General features: G+C 42.8%; 1 protein-coding gene across 1 annotated transcript in view; it reads right to left on the reverse strand.

The window, feature by feature from the left end:
* Positions 1–3,204: 3,204 nt before the first annotated feature.
* Positions 3,205–19,137, reverse strand: part of LOC146178864 (uncharacterized) — a 37,094-nt gene continuing 21,161 nt past the window's right edge. The window contains exon 6 of the mRNA XM_084580056.1: positions 3,205–8,426. Coding sequence (XP_084436182.1) covers positions 7,790–8,426 — 637 coding nt within the window. The 3' untranslated portion in view covers positions 3,205–7,789. The remainder of the gene's footprint in view (positions 8,427–19,137) is intronic.

The following is a 19,137-nucleotide window of genomic DNA, read 5'->3' on the forward strand; positions in this document are numbered from 1 at the left end:
CCGTTTGTGACTTTGTACATGACTATTCAAGTGCACAATTATGAATGCGAAGGTGCACCTTTAGGTCACCGCCTGCAGTAAACTTCTTGCTGCAGTGTTTGCACTCATAGGGCCTCTCGCCTGTATGTGTGCGAAGATGCTTTACCAAATTCGACTTCAGTGTGAAGGTCCGGTTGCAACATGTGCACAGGTATGGTCTCTCGCCGGTGTGGGTGCGAAGGTGATATTCCAAGTGGTGTTTCATTGAAAAGCCTTTGCTGCACTGGCTACACTGAAACGGACGCTCTCCAGTGTGCGTCATCTGGTGGCGCTTGAAATTGGAGTGGAAATCAGTTGCATACCCACACTCGTGGCACAGGAACCGCCGTTTTCCTCGAGGTGGTTCCTCTTGAGGAAGTGAACTGTTGGCGCTCTCATTTTTGGATGAAACTGCACAAAAGAAAATATAGGTTAACAAAAATATGATATCAATTGGAGCTGGCCTTTGCTAAACAGCTGAAACCCTACTAAATGCATAAGAATCTTTCACAAGGTTCCATTACTAACTTTACTTTGGCATTGCAACCTGGATAAGCCTGCCTCGAAAGCTCAGCATAGGAATCGAAAGCACACGTATGCCAAGAGCAAGGGAACAAGAAAAATGAGAAAGGGAACTTCATTCCTCAAAACTAAAGATGCCGTTATGAATGAATGCTGGTCTCATTCTTATTCAACCTTATTTGTAACTCCCTAACTTCTGCATATGTGCAATTGTAACTTCACGAAGCATGAGAAGATACATTATGGATTCAGATCAATTCAGAATAGGAAAAAGCAGACGAGGCTTTCCGAAGAGGTACACCCAAACACTGTCTTGCAGGGAGACATGATGAATAAACAGCGCGCTACAGATTAGGACGAAGATCAATAAGCCCAGATGTCTTTTCTATTACAGTATATTTCTTGTAGCGAGATTTGTGTTTACTCCATCACATTACAAAAGCATTTGGTATCACTATACATGCGAAAGATTAGTTGCAAGCCAGCATGACCTAATTAACAGTACTCTCAATGTAGCACTTTTCATGTCCAGCATTGCTGCACAAGGCTATTAAAATCACACCTTCCATTCTTGATGTGTGTGGACGACTGGACTACACCCCTGAACTACCTTGTAATGCACTACAGGGGTCATTATTAAAACATACACACATGTATAAACGATAGCAACAAGAACTGTGACCTGCTTGATTAGTTGCAAGCACAAGGCAAATAGACATGTGCAACAGAAATTGCATCACCAACATCCAAGCATTCTGCAGGTGTAACTAAAATTATTGCCTTTTTTTAGACTTAAACAGCACCCATTTGGCTTCTACACGAAGCTCCTTTTGTTAGTGGGTTTCCATGTTAAGTATTCCAGATGACCCTCTGAATCCAAGAACATCTCATCCAGTCACTCCCATAAATACACTCTTTCCAATATAACAGATGATCTTGGAAGCAAAGCACTACAAGGATGAAAGGCAGGTAAAGTACAGCCTTGATATAGGGAAAAACGGGCCCTCAGATATTCATCATTAAAACAAAGCTGATAATGTACATTCAAAAATCTAATGCTAAGATGCAACCTATCATTTGAATGAGCACGTCATTGCAAAGCCTTTTTCTTTACAGCTCATTCAACCACAATTGTGACAATGCATTGAGGTACTAGCCACAATACCTTAGAGCTAGATATCCTAAGGAATGACAGAATGAAATGGCAGGAAAGTATTTGCAAGTGGAAAGAATACATGAAAATGTGCAAGATTTCGATATGTGCAAAAGCATGTAAGCACACATAATAAACGCAAAGCAATACAGGCACAGCAATGCTGCAAACAATGTGTGAATGTGCAATGCACATATTAGGTGATGCAGAGGGACTCTTCAATTAGGTGCAGTTCAGCGATGAGAGGTCAGCAATTCCCAGGCCACGATTAAACCAGATGGTAAAATGTAGAGACTTCAGACTTCAACTCTTTTTATGAAAAATGTGAAAATATAATGTCGGACCTGAAAATAAACAAAAAGACAAAACACATTTTCACACACTACATTGTTTAATCAATACTACTTATGCTTTGCATTGGTAGATTACCATGAAGAAAGTCCACTTTTATCTGGTGCCACCGAAGGTTTTGCGACATGCGAGGTGCTCGATGTGGCCATCATATATGCCTCCGCTATCTCCTGGCACGCTTGCCCAACTCAGGTCTCGGAGAAAGCACTAAACGAAAATTGAAACAATTACGATACTCGGTTATGCAAAATCCAAGTGCAGCTTCTTGGGTTTTCTTATTTACCCTTAAGCTGAGGGGAAGAAATTGAGACAGACATGTACATATCACTGCATTAAAAATTACTCTATAGTCTTCCACCCATAGCCATCCTTCACCTCACTTCTTTCCCTATTGATTGTTACAAAAGAGGCCGGTGATCTGAGAAGTTAGATGTTTTTCAGATGCCGAACCAATGGTGCGTTCTGAAGTGCATCTACCCATGGATTCTGTGGGTAGTCATAGAAATAAAAGGTGTAGCCGTGCCTTGCAGCCCTTATCTCAAGTGGCATGTAAGTGGAATGGTTACATTTCTGTCTGCTGATATTTCATCACAAGCGATTACACACCAGATAGCACCGACAAGTGCTACACCTCTCGCTTGCCTCTGCCGAGCTCTCCTTCTCCACTTTCCACCTTATGCTTCTGCTTTTCCTTTTTCAGCCACCATTCTTCTAAAGCAATATGCTCTTATCCAATGCCATTTCTCGCAGAATAAGGATACTTTTTGGGTGGCTGTTATGAGGCGTCAAATATCCAATTAGGGTTATCACACCACCAAGATACACAGCAGCTCCTCCTGTTAATCCTACAGTGTGTTCTCACTGGTGTTGTGCACATATAGTAGGCACATGCTCTTGCAAACTAGCCATGTGCCATGTGTTGTAGCACTCCAAAAAACCTTTGCTGTGGTATAGCGCACTGCTGTGTTTTCCGCTTTTCCTTTTTATCTTGGCTTCTGTAATTGAATATCATCAGGCGTGCACGACCGAAGTTACTTAAACAAACAACTGACTGGTGCTGATTAAACTTTGTCTAAAAATGAGCTTTCATTCAGCGTCAACGAAAGCATTAGTAGTGATTTATTCATAAACCCCTAGACCGATTTCAGCTGTGGAATTCCTTCATTTAAGAAAGATGGCGTACACAGCTAGCCACAGATCAATCTGGGCCCACCCCTTAAAGCCTAGGCCTAGCAAACTAGCTGGCGAAGACTCTTGAGAGTTCTTTGGACTGCCAGAAGATCAAATCAGTCGATATTGTCGACCATAAATCCTGACTGCTCATTGGAGGGTCAAATTCTAAAGTTAAAGCTCAGCTACTTTGGTCATCTGATGAGAAGAGAGGAGTCGCTGGAGAAAGATTTGATGTTGGGAAAGGTTGAGGGTTGCCGGAGAAGGGGTAGGCAGCGAACGCGATGGTTAGATGGAATCCTCGAGGCACTGCAGATGAAGTTATGTGATGTTAGGAAGATAGTGAGAGACCGGAAAGCATGGCGTCACATGGTCCATAGGGTCACGAAGAGTCGGACACGACTGAACTGAACTGAAGCAAACTGGAAATTTTCTGGCCTGGCCCATGGGCCGCAATTTCGGGCCAGCTTGAACCCCTGCAGAGTGCCAGTTCATCACATGAGTAAATACAACATGTCATACGTTTGTAAGCGCTGCGGTAAAAAAAAGCAGTTGATTCTTACTCAAAACTATCTGATGTTGACTAACGGTTAGACAATTCACACCATTACATTTTTCATAAGGAAACAACCAAATTATGCCCTCAAGATTATACAAGGTCTTTTCCTTAGGATGACTATTTATAAGCATGATCATTTAGGAACTCCCACTGACTTCACAAGTTGATAAAATAGTTCCGAAATTTTTTGATTTAGTAGGCTGAAAAACACAAGTTCTACTACAGGGAGGCATATGCAAAAATGCTTTAATATGCAAATATTCACAGACATCATCTCTTATATTTGAAACACCTCTACCTGTGGGTAAAATGGACAATGTTCATACAGTAATGCAGCCACAAGCCAAAGCAAATGCTTTGGCTAAAAACACTGAAAGTAGGCTGCCACTTAAAAGCAGATTGTACTAACAGTTTTGATACAGACCTGCAAATTTAATACTACATAGCATCCAGGGTAAGTTTAAATGGAAGGAGGAAGGCTCTTTAAAAGACAATAATGTGGAATTATGCCAGCCAGATTTCTTCATGTTAATGCATTAATGTCATTTCAAACTTTAAAAACTTGTTTCAAACAAACGAAAACAAGCACAAGACAACACAAGAAACAAAGAAGCACAATCTTTTGTTAATGCCTAGGGTCAAGCAGACAGGATATCTGGGAACTGTCTATGACAAACACTGCATTTGCATTGCAAATTCTAAATGTAGGAATAATGGACCACAGCAACTAAACATGAATAAGAAGCTCCCATTTAGAGTGCAACAGCATAAACAATGATATGTTCACAATATCCAGAGACTGTTAGGAGCCAACGAAACAAAGCAACTCATGGTTTTTTAGCATAAAGCAAGCCCTTTTGGTAAGACTTTCCATAATATTTGCAAAGTATACATCATAACCACTTGTTGCACTTCAGACAAAGGAGTGACACAGTGGAACAAAAGGAAATAGTTAATAAAAATCAAATCATAACATTAGAGGAGCACTTATGTTCATGGCCAACATACTTTGGTGGCAACATACAAGTTCATGAACAGAAAACCAATGCTGTTAAAACAGCATCTAAAGGTCGCATATCGCTTGCAAAAGAGATATGAACATAGCATATTAAAGGAACATGGACCTTTTTAAAATGACTTTAAGCACCTATTTAAGAATAATAAATATCTGAGCAATGATTTTGTTACTAAGCTGGGAAATATACACTGTGAAATGGCATCGCAATCCTAAGGTAGCTGACAAGCTGCTCTGCCAGGACATCTAGGAAGGTAGCCTTCCGTAGTTGCTGTGATAAAGTAGATAGGTCTAACAGAGCGAATGACTATTTTAGGCACCTCCATAATTTGTTCTCTGTAAGTTTGTATAAGACAATCAAAGATTTCAAAGGAAGCTTCTGTGCTAAGCTCGGCGTGATAAAAAACAAACGAGGCAGGGACCTCAAGGAAGCCTCAGAGATAAAGAAGAGGTAGCAGGAATATACAAGAACTGTACAAGAAGGACCCGGATGTGCAAACCTAACATAAGACGGCTGTGATTAATGATCTCGAGCCGGGTACCCTGAAGAGTGAAGTTGAATGCACCTTAGCCAGCCTTGCTAAGATCAAAGCTAGCGGAATTGATGGCATTCCAGCTGAGTTGCTTCAAAACCTCAACCATGACGACGCTGTTAAGGTTCTGTATACATTATGTCAGCAAATTTGGACAACCCTGCAGTGGCCAAAGGATTGGAGGAGGTCAGTTTACATCCCCATTCCAAAGAAGGGCAGTGCCAAAGATTGTTGCAATTACCGCACGATCGCGCTTATTTCGCATGCTAGCAAGGCGATGTTGAAAATCCTCCAAGGTAGGCTGCAGCAGTATGTGGATTTGGAGCTTCCGGACGTGCAAGCTGGGTTTCCTAAGGGCAGAGGAACTAGAGACTAGATTGCCAACCTTCCCTGGATCATGGAAAAAGCAAAAGAGTTCCAGAAACCCATCTACTTCTGCTTTATTGATTATGCGATAGCATTTGACTGCGTAGATCACAGCAGATTGTGGCAAGCTCTACAAGAGATGGGAGTTCCAAATCACCTCATCTGTCCCCTCAGGACCCTGTATGAAGGGCAAGAGGCCAGTCAGAACTGGGCATGGTCGTACGGTTTGGTTTCCGATTGAGAAACGAGTGAGACAAGGCTGCATAGTGTCGCCCTGCCTATTTAACCTATATGCTGAGTGCATTATGAGGAAGGCCGATCTGGACGAGTCTTCAGCTGGAGTGAAGATTGCTGGGAAACGTATCAACAACCTTAGATATGCGGATGATACCACTTTAATGGCAGAAAGTGAACTGGAACTCAAAAGACTTCTGATGCGCGTACAAGAAGAGAGTGAGAAGTTTGGGCTTAAACTGAACATTAAAAAGACAAAGATCATGGCGTCTTGCCCCATCAAGTCCTGAAGCATCAAGGGACAAGACGTGGAAGCTGTGACAGATTTTCTCTTCTTAGGCTCCAAGATTACCCCGGAAGGAGACTGCAGCCATGGAATTAGGAGACGGCTGCTTCTGGGAAAGAGAGCCATGGCTAGCCTTGACCGCCTAGTAAAGAGCAGAGACATTAGACTGCCAACGAAGATCCGTATAGCTCGTGCTATGGTCATTCCAGTCATGATGTATGGATGTGAGAGCTGGACTGTGAAGAAGGCTGACCAGTGAAGATTTGACGTGCTTGAATTGTGCTGGCGGAGAGAGAGTTCCTTGGACTGCCAGAAGATCAAATCAGTCGATATTGTCAACCATAAACCCTGACTGCTCATTGGAGGGTCAAATTCTAAAGTTAAAGCTCAGCTACTTTGGTCATCTGATGAGAAGAGAGGAGTCGCTGGAGAAAGATTTGATGTTGGGAAAGGTTGAGGGTCACCAAAGAAGGGGTAGGCAGCGAACGCGATGGTTAGATGGCATCCTCGAGGTGCTGCAGATGAAGTTATGTGATGTTAGGAAGATAGTGAGTGACCGGAAAGCGTGGCATGATATGGTCCATAGGGTCACGAAGAGTCGGAAACGAGTGAACGACTGAACTGAAGTTTGAAACCAAAAACCTGTTTCAATATAAGCATTGTTGTGGTTGTTACAAAGAGCTGTCTTGTTTAAAGGCCCACTGTCCACCCTCCGGTCGAAAATATTTTCTTCCCCGGTGACTGTGAGACTTCGCCCCTGGAACGCAAGGCCGCAAAATGTTTTTGAAAAGAGTAACTAATAACGCAGTTACAGCCACCGCAATCACCCGATTCTATCCTGCCTCTCTCCTTCCGTTCCCTCGCAAAGGTTTTTCACTCTCCTGCCCGAGGTCGTCTAGCCTCCGCAATACAATTTCCCCTTCCTCCTCCGCGTTTGGTGGGAGGTGGGGCGTGACTCTCCGCGAGCGCGAAAAAAAGAAACGGTCGAGGGAGCGCGCGCCGCTGGATTCAGTCTGGCCGTGGCGGGGGAAAAGCGCGCTGCGAGCAGTAGACACCCATCTTTCTCCCTGGGAACTCAGCTGACATGGTAATAGCATGTTCAAGAGTAAGTGAACTTTTCCACATCATTCAAGAGACCTTAATCAAGATAAGCAGAGGAGGAGAAAACCAGTTCAGAGCTTTGTATTATTTTCTTCTTGCATCGTCATCGGCATGGTGAATGATGATTACAAATGAACCCAACTCAACAGGAAAGCAGAATTCAGGACTCGTCAAGATTATGCTTTGATTTCAAAAACACCATTGCAGAGTTCGCAAAGTTAATATATGCTTAAATGCATCGGTTTCATATATTTAATTGCTTTTCTATATTTTCACAAACAAACAGATTGAGAGCAGTTAGATTCAAAAAATTTATAGTTAGGACTTCGTTTTATAAAGAACCTAGAAAATGTGCACAAAATATGAATGCAGGTTTGAATCACATTAGTAAATTAGGAACATGCGGGCACATGTTGCATAGCTCAAAACTGTCCTGCAATCATCCCAGTAGCCCAAAAGATGGTAAAGTACTGCCGTAACTTCATGGAGCATTTGCTGACAGCAGGTGAACTTTTTGTTCATGGTATTTCAGATTTTCATTGCGTAGAAATGCCACAGAGCAAAACCGACATGCAAATGGTTTTGCCCGTTTGTGACTTTGTACATGACGATTCAAGTCCGAATTTTTCCGAAAGGCCATTGGGCAAAGGTTGCACTTGTAGGGCCTCTCGCCAGTATGAATCCGAAGGTGCACCTTTAGGTCACTGCCTGCAGTAAACTTCTTGCTGCAATGTTTGCACTCATAGGGCCTCTCGCCCGTATGTGTGCGAAGATGCAGTTTCAAGTGTGACTCCTGTGCGAAGGTCTGGTTGCAATATGTGCACTGGTATGGTCTCTCGCCTGTGTGGGTGCGAATGTGACGTTCCAGGTGGTGTTTTTGTCTGAAGGCTTGGCTGCATTGGTTGCATTGAAATGGGCGCTCTCCGGAGTGGGTCATCTGGTGGTACTTGAAATTGGTGTGGAAATCAGTTGCATACCCACACTCATGGCACAGAAACCGCCGCTTTCCTCCAGGTGGTTCCTCTTGAGGAAGTGAACTGTTGGTGCTCTCATTTTTGGATGAGCCTGCACAAAAGACAAAATAGGTTAACAAAAATATGATATCAATTAGAGCTGGCCTTTGCTAAACAGCTGAAACCCTACTGAATGCATAAGAATCTTTGACAAGGTTCCATTACTAACTTCACTTTGGCACTGGAACCTGGATAAGCCTGCCTCGAAAGCTCAGCATAGCAAACAAAAGCACACATACTGAGAGCAAAGGAACAAGAAAAATGAGAAAGGAAACTTCATTTCTCAAAGCTAAGGATGCCATTATGAATGAACACTGGTCCCATTCCTAATCAACCTTATTTGTAACTCCCTAAATTCTGCATATGTGCAATTGTAAAATCCACCAAGCATGAGAAGATACATTATGAATTCAGATCAATTCAGAATAGGAAAAGGCAGACAAAGCTTTCCGAAGAGGTTCGCTCGAACACTGTCTTGTAGCGAGATTTGTGTTAACCCAATGAAATTACAAAAGCACTTGGTATCACTATAAATGAGAAAGTTTAGTTGGAAGCCACCTTGACCTAATTAACAGTATTATCAATGCACCACTTTTCATGTCCAGCATCGCTGCAGAAGGCTATTAAAATTACAACTTCCAGGCTTGATGTGTATTGATGACTGGACTACACCACTGATCAACTTTATAACGCACTACAGGGGTCACTATTAAAACATACACTGATGTATAAACGATAACAGCAACTGTGACCTGCTTGATTAGTTGCAAGCACTAAGCATACATGCACAACAAATTGCATCACCAACATCCAAGCATCCTGCAGGTGTAACTAAAGTTATAGCTTTCTCTTTAGACTTAAAGAGCACCCATTTGGCTTCTACACGAAGCTCCTTTTGTTAGTGGGTTTCCATGTCAAGTATTCCAGATGCCGCTCTGAACAGTGGAGCACAATCCAAGAACATCTCATCCAGTCACTCCCACGAACTGACTGCCTTTCCAATATAAAAGATGATCTTGGAAGCAGAACCCTACAAGGATGAAAAGACATGTAAAGTACAGCCTTGATATAGGGGAAAACGGGCCCTCAGATTATTCATTATTAAAACAAAGCTGAATGTGTACACTCCAAAATCTAGAATGCTAAGGTGCAACCTATCACTTGAATGAACATTTCATTGCAAAGCCTTTTTCTTTACAGCACATCCAACCACCATTGTGACAATGCTTTGAGGTACTAGCCACAATACCCCTAAGCCAGATATCCTAAGGAATTGCAGAATGAAATGGCAGCAAAGTATTTGCAACTGGAAAGAATACATAGAATAATGCAAGATTTCAATATGTGCAAAAGCATGTCAGCACATATTATAAATGCAAAACAATACAGGTACAGCAATGCTGCAACAATGTGTGAATGTGCAATGCACATATTAGGTGATGCAGAGGAACTCTTCAATTAGGTGCAGTTCTGCAATGAGAAAAGGCCAGCACTTCCCGGGCAATGAGTAAACCAGATGGTAAAATGTGGAGACTTCAGACTTCAACTCTTTTAAGGAAAAATGTAGAAAAATCTAACGTCAAACCTGCAAAATAAAAAAAGAAAACACATTTTCACACACCAGATTGTTTATTCAATACTACTTATGCACTTTTTTAGTTGGGATCTTTGGTTTCACACAAATACATATGAGAATGCGACAAGCTTGGGTTTTTGGTGCCACAGCACAATGCAACAGACAAGAATAAGCAGAAACATGAATTCTTGCTCAAGAGTTTAATACAGGGCTTGAACCTGGTCAATATATATATATATATATATATATATATATATGTAGTATATGTGGAGGAAAGAAGCCAACAGTCGGCGAGGCCAAGGAAAGCATTGGGGATTGTACTTTGTCTCTTTTTTTACTTGATAATCACATAAATTAGTAATGTAATGTGTTTAGGGGAAAGGTAAATAAACACAAAGAAGGGAAAACAACGTGCCGAAGGTGGGAACCAAACCCACGACCTCCGAATATCGCGTCCCGTGCTCTTCCAATTCGGAGGTCGTGGGTTCGGTTCCCACCACCGGCACGTTGTTTTTCCTTCTTCTTTGTGTTTATCTTATATATATATATATATATCTGAATTACTCCTGTGACTGCGGAAGCACATACAGAGCCAAAATTACTAGCAATTGCTTGAAATTTAGTTCCGTTTCCATCACAATTTTTTTTTTTTTGTGACAATCCGCAATATGAATACAAGAGAATGCAAGTTTGACAAGCTTACATAAACTGTCATGCACAGCTAACAAGAAGGTCATCAAGCATTTTCTACATTAATCAAAAGCAGAACAAGCACTGCGAACAAAAAACTCGTTTCATGCAGCGTAACTTGTGCTTGCCACTGAGGAGAGGTATTTTAGCAATTGGTTACAAGAAGTAACGTAAGCATAAGGCCAGAATGAAATGGCAGCAATGTATTTACAACTGGAAAGGATACATGGAAATATGCAAGGTTTAGATATGTGCAAAAGAGTGTCAACACACATTGTAAATGCAAATTAGATGCAAAATCCCAGGCCCAGCAATTTCACAACAGTGTGTGAATGTGCAATGCAGATATTAGGTGATGTAGAGGAAATCTTCAATTAGGTGCACTTCAGCGATGAGGGAAGGTGAGCAGCAATTCCCAGGCCATGAGTAAACCACAGATGGTAAAATGCGGAGACTTCAGACTTCGACTCTTTTAAAGGAATATGTGAAAACGTAACATTGAACCTGCAAAATAAACAAAAAGAGAGAACACATCCTCAGCCACCAGAAATTTTAAATAATACTGATGCATTTTTTTACTTCGCATCTTTAGTCTCAAACAAATAAAGGTGAGAATGCGACAAACTTGGTCTTCTTGGTGCCACAGCACAATGCAGCAGCAAAAAATAAAGAGAAACATGAATGCTTGCTCAAGAGTTTGATACAGGGCTTGAATGTGCTTATACAGATACATCTGGATTACTCCTGTGACTGCAGAAGCCTATAAGAAGCTACATTACTTGCGATGACTTAAAATGTACTTTGTTTCCACTACAAATGTTTTTCCTTGTGACAATATGCAATGTGAATGAAAGAAACTGCAAGGCTGGCACATTGTTCTGGCAAATTGGCATGTACAGCTAAAGAGAAAACAGGTCATCAAGCTTTTGCTACAATACCCAAAAGCAGAACAAGCACTCCGAATAAAAAACTCAATTCATTTAGCTTAGCTCCTGCTTGCTATTGAGGAGACATTTTGGCCAGTGCTCACAGGAAGTAGACATAAGCATGACACCAGAAAATAAGAAAAGTGTTGCAGAACAAAAATGAGAGGGCCGTCACAATAGCTGGGAACCGAGAAATGCCCCCAACAAAGAAACGTAGGTGGCTCCAGTGGTACAAACTTCATGATGCCAACATTTGTATCGAGCTCAAAAAACCAGTTTAATACTATACAAGACAAATTCGTAGTGTTCTTGAAGTCATCAAATCTCTAGATAACCACAGATTCACTTAAGTCAAAGCCCAGAGTTCAAACACAATAACCGAAAAATTATGCATATGCCAGCACATCTTAAAATAAAATTAATTATGATACAGGCCCGATTTCAGACACACAAAAACAAGACAACAACATTCTGGCTAGAGAGATTTTGACTGCAATAGGACCAATTGAAAGACCGATTTCCCCAATGCATTCACAGTAGCGAAAGCCTGCACCCAACCTGATGGCACAGGAAAAATGTGAATAATTTGCGGCTCCACAAACAAATAATCAGAAGCAACTAGCTAGGAATTCTTGTTGTGAAAATGGCAACAGTGCAAAAGTTGGGAGCTGGAAAAATGTTGAACATAGTGGAACATGAACTCGCCACTGATGGCATATGGTCATTTCTTTTTTTACTGTCTCATCAATTGTCTCCAGATTTACATTCATTAGCATTTATCAACACAGAAAAAAGATCTCTGCTTTACTTGGCATCAGTGGCTATTGACTGCCTACTTATATATCTCATTACCAACCTTTATCTTCTCTGCATTTGTTACCTAACATGAAATCTTAACAGATCAGTTTTGAAATAAAGGATCACACAATTCAAACCTTACACCTATTGCTCATCAAGATGACAATTAACAAGGTGCTTAGAGAGAAAAAGATCGAATTGACACTGCAGCTCCGTAAAAGCTTAGATATCCTGAGGCACTGTGTCGTGCGCGCTGTGTGTTGCCCCAAGCACCAGCAGAATGAACAGTCGTTGGTTGGTTCACAGGAAGGGAAAGGCGCAGTATCTGTCACACTTGCTCTGTGGACACCTGAACCACGCAGTAAGGGAAGGGAGGAAGGTGGGAGTGAAAGTGGAAAGAGAGAAAGGGGAGCCGCAGTGGAGGGCTACGGAGTAATTTCGACCATCTGGGGATCTTTAACGTGCGCTGACATCGTACAGCACACGGACGCCACTTCGTTTCGCCTCCATCGAAACGCAGCCACCGAGGTCGGGTTCGAACCCGGGAACTCCGGCACAGTAGTCGGGCGTCTTACCACTGCGCCACCCCGGCGGGGCATGAACAGTCGGCTTTTGCGTGTTTGTGTATGCCGTGCGTCCCGCGAAGTGTTGGCGGGCTAAACACATTCCCGAAACTAGAGCAGCGAAGCGGCGGTGGGGACTGGAGAACTGGCGCCAGGAAGATGGCGAGGAGGAAATATTTATGGGTTCCCGCAAGGTGCACTGCCAGTGTCATCTGAGCTGGCCGCTGCCCGCGGCAGGGTGCGAGTGCCTGCAATGACTGCCGGCTTCTGGGAAGTGTTCGATCCTCCGAGGAGTTGGAAGCTTGGGACTACGCGAAGACAGCCATGGACCTGGTGAGGAGGACTCTCGAAGGGAGAGAGGGGTCGGAGGGAGCATGGGGGATGTAGGGACGAGCAGAGACGACAGGAGAGATGCAACTGGAGTGTCGTGTGGAGAGGCCGCACTCTGTGTGACGCCAAAATACATGCAATTTTATAAATAAATTCACCATAATCTGGGAATGCCAAGTGTGATCGAGCTTCGTCGAAGAATGTCACAGAGGCAGAGCCAGGAACCTGCCTGACTCACTGCATACATTTTGATTTGTCCAATTCACAAAAGTAGTTCATTAACATCTCATAAACATCTGAAATCATAAGGATAATCAAAAGAACCACTTTACAGGTGAAAGCCCCAACTGTAGACCTACAGCTATATTCTCCAAAGTCAACCATTTGACAACTGCAATACTGATAGCTATGATAGGTAAATGTATAGTTGTGCCCAAAGAGCAGTAAACGCAACTGCGCTTTTTAAAAGACGCCTACCAACTTCGCTGACAACAATACCTTAGCACATTTTTTTTTCAGGTTAAAAAGCCGGGATATGCAGCCAATGATTGGTACCTTGTATAAAATGCAGTCTAGTAAAAAAAACTCACAATTTACAATATGAGCCAGTTGGTAAGACTTCGAAGCCTTACTTAATGTTACTGGACAGTGAGGACACAGAGAAGAGGGCTTTTTTCTGAAGTGGACTTAATACACTAATGCTATCTTGGACGCACAAAAATAGACTGTCGTTTTGTATGCCCCATGTCATTTCACGCTGTCTGAATGCGAAGTGCACCCTAAAGTCGCCACCGATAGACCAGCGAACTTATGAAGATATTTAGAACCAATTGCTCCCATAGGTACCATGCATTACCAACAGAGTAGATGCTGTTGCAAGCCTGCCCCGCAAGTCCCAAACGGGTATGTAAAGATTACTAATATTAGGACACTCAGTAACATCACCAATCAAGAATATCATTTAGCCAAACGTTTCGTGTACCACAATCTAGTGAACAATAACAACTGGGCATATCTCTGAAGTGGGAATGAGTGGTCTTTTGTTGTAACTTATGCGGCCATCTTAATGGCAAAGTATGCAGCTGCAGACCAAAGAAACTAGAAGAAACAGTCGCAGTGCCTTAGATATTGTAAGAAAGAGCACTGAACAAGGGTAGAGGGGGGAGCCTCAGTTCACAATTCGAGTCAACGCTTTGACAAGTGGACTTGTCCTCGTCTCACCCAGGCGAAAACAAGTCCACCTGTCGAAATCTTGGCTCGACTTATGAACTGAGGCTCCTCCCTCCTCTACCCCTGTTCAGTGCTCTTTCAGACCATGTAGCCATCTTCTTTCTCTTGTTCTACTTTGAATAGGGTAAACAATAAGGTGAGAGGACAGCAATTACCAAGGGAAGGTTAACATGGCAATATGAAAGATGTGCATGATAAGAGGTCGGTAACACAAAATATTGTGCAAACGAGAAAAGGTGGTCTTTTAAGTAGAAAGAAATGCTTTTCAGAGCATGAACGTTTGACTCATCCCCCAAGAAAGTTAATTTATAGTGAAGATGCTATTACTTAGTGTTTGTACTGCCCACATTTGTGTTTGCTGCTAGAGTAAGCCAGGCTCAAACAACTCAGCTTTGAAGCAGAAAATTTCTGCTAATAAAGTGCGACTAACTACCAAGACGATAACCTGCAAAGAGTTTATAGTAAGAGGCCACAGATGGAGTTGTAATTGACTAAGGCATAGAGACATTCTGATCCACTGCATGACTTTTCATCACATTTGCCCATGAAAGGATGAGTAGCATAATACAAATCATTTTCTCTCACGCCCTCAACTTTCCCCTAGCCTCATTTCATACAAGTGAAAAAACCATGAAGCACATCCGACACAAAAAAACTTCTGAGAGAACTACAGAATCTGCACTGGAGAAATGAAAAAGCCTGAGCGTTGCAGCTGTTCATGTGCTCCTTGTAATAGCTTTCCCTACCAAGGCCAGGGCTAATGCCAAACAATGGAAATTCCCTATCCTTGGCGAGCATTAGTTGCAGTGCTCCTGCAAGTGTGGGATTTGACTGTACACCGTTACTCTTGATGTGTGGTGTTCTCACAGCCACATGAAATTCTCATGCAACTTGATGGACAAGTGATATTCCCCCTCTCCTTTCTAGAGATGGGGGTGAATCAGTCGTCACGACCCCTACTTTGTCATGGACGTGGTTAGTTAGCATGCTTGGCTAGAGATTGGAGGGATAGGAGTCAGGTTTCCGGTGAATTCTCAAAATTTAAATTAAATATTGATGGATTTTTGTGGGCTCTCATAGTATCATAACATTTTAATAGATCTTGACTGTCACATGATACTATTATAGTCACATAACATAATGATTGTTAATGTCATTAAGACAACTGATCACGACTTATGACCATGACTGTATTGAATAATTGCTGTATTTATATACTGCACTGCACTACTCTTCGGGACATGACTGGTAATGTCACATTTTGTGGACACTTCTGGTGCTGACATAGCCTAGTAAGGCTTTTGCCATAAATGTAACAGGAGCAAGCCAGCGACTGGAACTCAGCAGGCGACATTCATGACCAAACTGCATGGCAGTGACAAAAGCAGGCAAGTGACAATGAATCGGTAATTAGTGAACCATGCAATGGCAGAGACAAGTTTAGTTATATTGAAAACATGAGTCTAAAAAGAAGAAAATTATACCTAGGCAAAATTTCCCTCCTTGACCAATTTTTTCACAGGCATTTGACACAAATCTGCAGAAAACTGAGGGGAGCGAGTGAAAATTTCAGCAAAATAAAAAAAGGTAGGGACCCGCCACAGTTGTGCAGTGGTTAGGATGCCCGACTACTGTACCACCCGAGTTCGACCCTGACCGCCACCGGTTGTGTTTTGATGGAGGCAAAATGAGGTGCGATGTCAGTGCACGTTAAAAATTCCAAGGTGGTCGAACTTACTCCCAGGCACTACAGCTTCTCTTTCCACTTTCCCTCCCACATTTCTCCCATGGGTTCAGGTGTTCACAGTAACAAGTGTGACAGATACTGTGCCTTTCCCTTCCTATGAATTACTAAATTATTGTAATTACGAATAGGTAGGGAAACCGCAGAGTTGGCCTTTAAATATGGAGCTTAAGTTTGTACTGAATTTTTTGTGAACTATCTTTTGCTGCTTTCACTAGATGGCTGAAAAGAATCACACTTTTTCAAATGTGAACAATGCTGACTATGCCCACAATTAAATCACTGCTAGCTAAAGCCCATAGCACGAGAAGCAGCTGCCACATGTTATGGTGGTGTACAGAGTTTTGGACAAAATGAAATACTGAGTTAATAGCGCTCTGCATTTCACACGCACATCCTAAACAGTTGTAACTATTTAGAATATAACATGAACGAGCCATATTGCTCTTTCAGCTAAGGCAGCTGAATTCTTTAACGGGAGCACTGCATCCCCGAGGCAAGCTTGATCTCTCAAGAATGCTTCTGCAAAAAGAAAAGGCTGAAGCTAGTTATCATGTGTGCCTAAGCTAGATCATGCTTATGATAAGCTGTATGCTTGAATCATTTCACACATGCTGCCACAACAGCTTCTCTTTTGGCAGTAGCAAGCTGCACTGAGAAAGTGGCTCAACCAACCAATAACCTCTGTGCCCTCCACTTGCACACACCGAGGGCTTATTATTCCTGTGGATGGCAAACTGTGAGGTAGAATGAAAGGGTTTCTAATCATCAAGGGCAAGATAGCTGCGAGTACTAAATCCAGCTAATGAACTCTGTTTCTTGAGTAGGCACACTGGGGGGCTTCAGTGGAATGCACCAATGAAATGCGAAATCAAAAACAAGTAGTGTTTTATGCTGGAATCAAAAATCCTCATAATTGAGTGCCAAAATCCCTGCTTTGCACCTTTTTCCTTTCAACAGATTGGAAAATGCAACAATTTCTAACAAAAATTCGTTGTATGCTCTAGAATGGGTTCCTCTTGCTACATTTTGCAACCCTAATTTTATCAAAAAGGAAATATGAAGCAAAAAGAATGTAAATGAAAAAACCCAGTTTTCTGATGCAACATGCTCAGGGGTGGAATGGCCCAACCCCGCCATCCCTTTTTTTTTGCCTGCACAATAGAGTCAACGGCCACCTGAACAATTTCATGTGCACTGACACATCCGCTGGCTTGGCAGTAGCAGGCAGTTGGGGAGAAATGTTAGAAGGTGCATAAGGAAAACGGTGCGCCAAAAAAAATGTTTTGAAATACTGATGCCTGCACTCCAGGAATGCCTCAGGGGTCAAACCATCAGACAGCCCAAAGGACGTGCGATTGGTGCCACATAATGCATCAACACTGCGGATGACTCTTACGATCAGCTAGGCGCTCCTATCCTTGGTGTACCATACAAGCCCTGTATACATGAACTCAACAGTCGGGTTGAGTAAGCCTGTAGAGCAAAAAAAAACAGTTGTTGGGTTCATGTATATGCAGTTGGGTCAAGTAAAATAGGTGGTGCAGCGGGTCAAGTTAAGTCGCTTGCAGGGGGTAGGCTAACTCGTTTGTCTAAAAGCATGTAGATACTGTCTAGTCAGGGAGTCGATTCATCGAGTTCTAGGGAACTCTGGGATCAAAAAGCTTCCGGCGCTTTTGAGAGTGTTAGCGAAGTTGAATGCTTTTTGTCTCTCAAAATACGATAAAAAATAACCGATCCTCTCTATAGTAAAAGGCAACAGAATGTAAAACGACTACAAAAATTCACATAATATCTTCGAATCTCAATGGCATCGCTAAAGCTGTGCACAAGTTCGGGCCAGCCCGAAAGCTCCTACCGAACCCGGACCACAGGCTGCTCGCAAGCTTTCTCCCTCGGGCTCAGGCCGGGACAGACACCTTGATCACGAGTACATGCAAGTTTTGCAAAGGAGCCAATACAGCCAGCCAGCGTCTTCCCCATGTGAGAGCTTCAGAGTTCTTTCCTGGAGAAGACCCGCTTTCCTCCCCACCTTCTTGCCGCGAAAGATCTTTGGTAGCCTTCAGTGCAAGGCAGAGGGGCCGCTTGTGGGTTATCTAGTTTTCAGTTTGGCGTCTCCGCTTGGGGAACCCCGGCGCTGACGTTTAGGTATCCGTTTCGCGCCTCGCTGTCGCCTATCACCTCTGTTGTGGCTTACTCCTGCCTCGACATGGCCTGGTTTGAAGCGGGACATAGCTCTAAGCATCTGCGGAGCAAGCGTGCTCTTCTTTCTCTTGTTGCGAAAAGTTCATGTGAAGGGCACATGGTGAGTCAGGCGAGCTCACCAAGTACCTGGCCACAAAATCAACCCCTTGTTTAGGTTTAGAGCTAGTGCGCTTTTGGAGAAGCAAACAAGCTGCTTACCAAAAACTTGCTTTCCTATAAAAGAATGTGTTAGTCATTCCAGCCACAGGTTACAGCACCGAAAGAAACTTCAGCGCTACTGTATTCATTACCCAGAAGCACCGCAAATGTCTCAATTCAATGCATAACATGTTTCCACACAGTAAGTCAATTCTACTTAGTGCTGTGCCTCTATGTATCATTAAACTTGTCATTTCAATCTTGAGAACTCAACATACCAACATCTTGGATAATCTTATCATCCTGATATTATTTTCTTCTGTATGATCGCTTCAGCTTTAATTACAGCATGACAGGCAGGGCCTTAAAATCTGAGCGCCAGGCCGGGCCAGGTTGGGCTCCCGCCTTTTCAAAGTCGGGCTAGGCCCAGCTCGGGTCAGTAGCGTTGGGCCTGGGTCAGGCTCAAAATTTCGGCCCATGCACACCTCTAGGCACTGCTGCTATAGTTAATCGCTAGAAATGAAATCATGTAGACACTAAATGGGTCGAGTAAGGGTGACCTCACTTACTCGATGTGCTTTTGAGTCCATGTATACAGGGCTACAGAAACCCGTGT

The sequence above is a fragment of the Amblyomma maculatum genome, chromosome 9 (assembly GCF_055883805.1).
Source record: "Amblyomma maculatum isolate TAMU_Amacu chromosome 9, ASM5588380v1, whole genome shotgun sequence".
NCBI classification, from domain to species: domain Eukaryota; kingdom Metazoa; phylum Arthropoda; class Arachnida; order Ixodida; family Ixodidae; genus Amblyomma; species Amblyomma maculatum.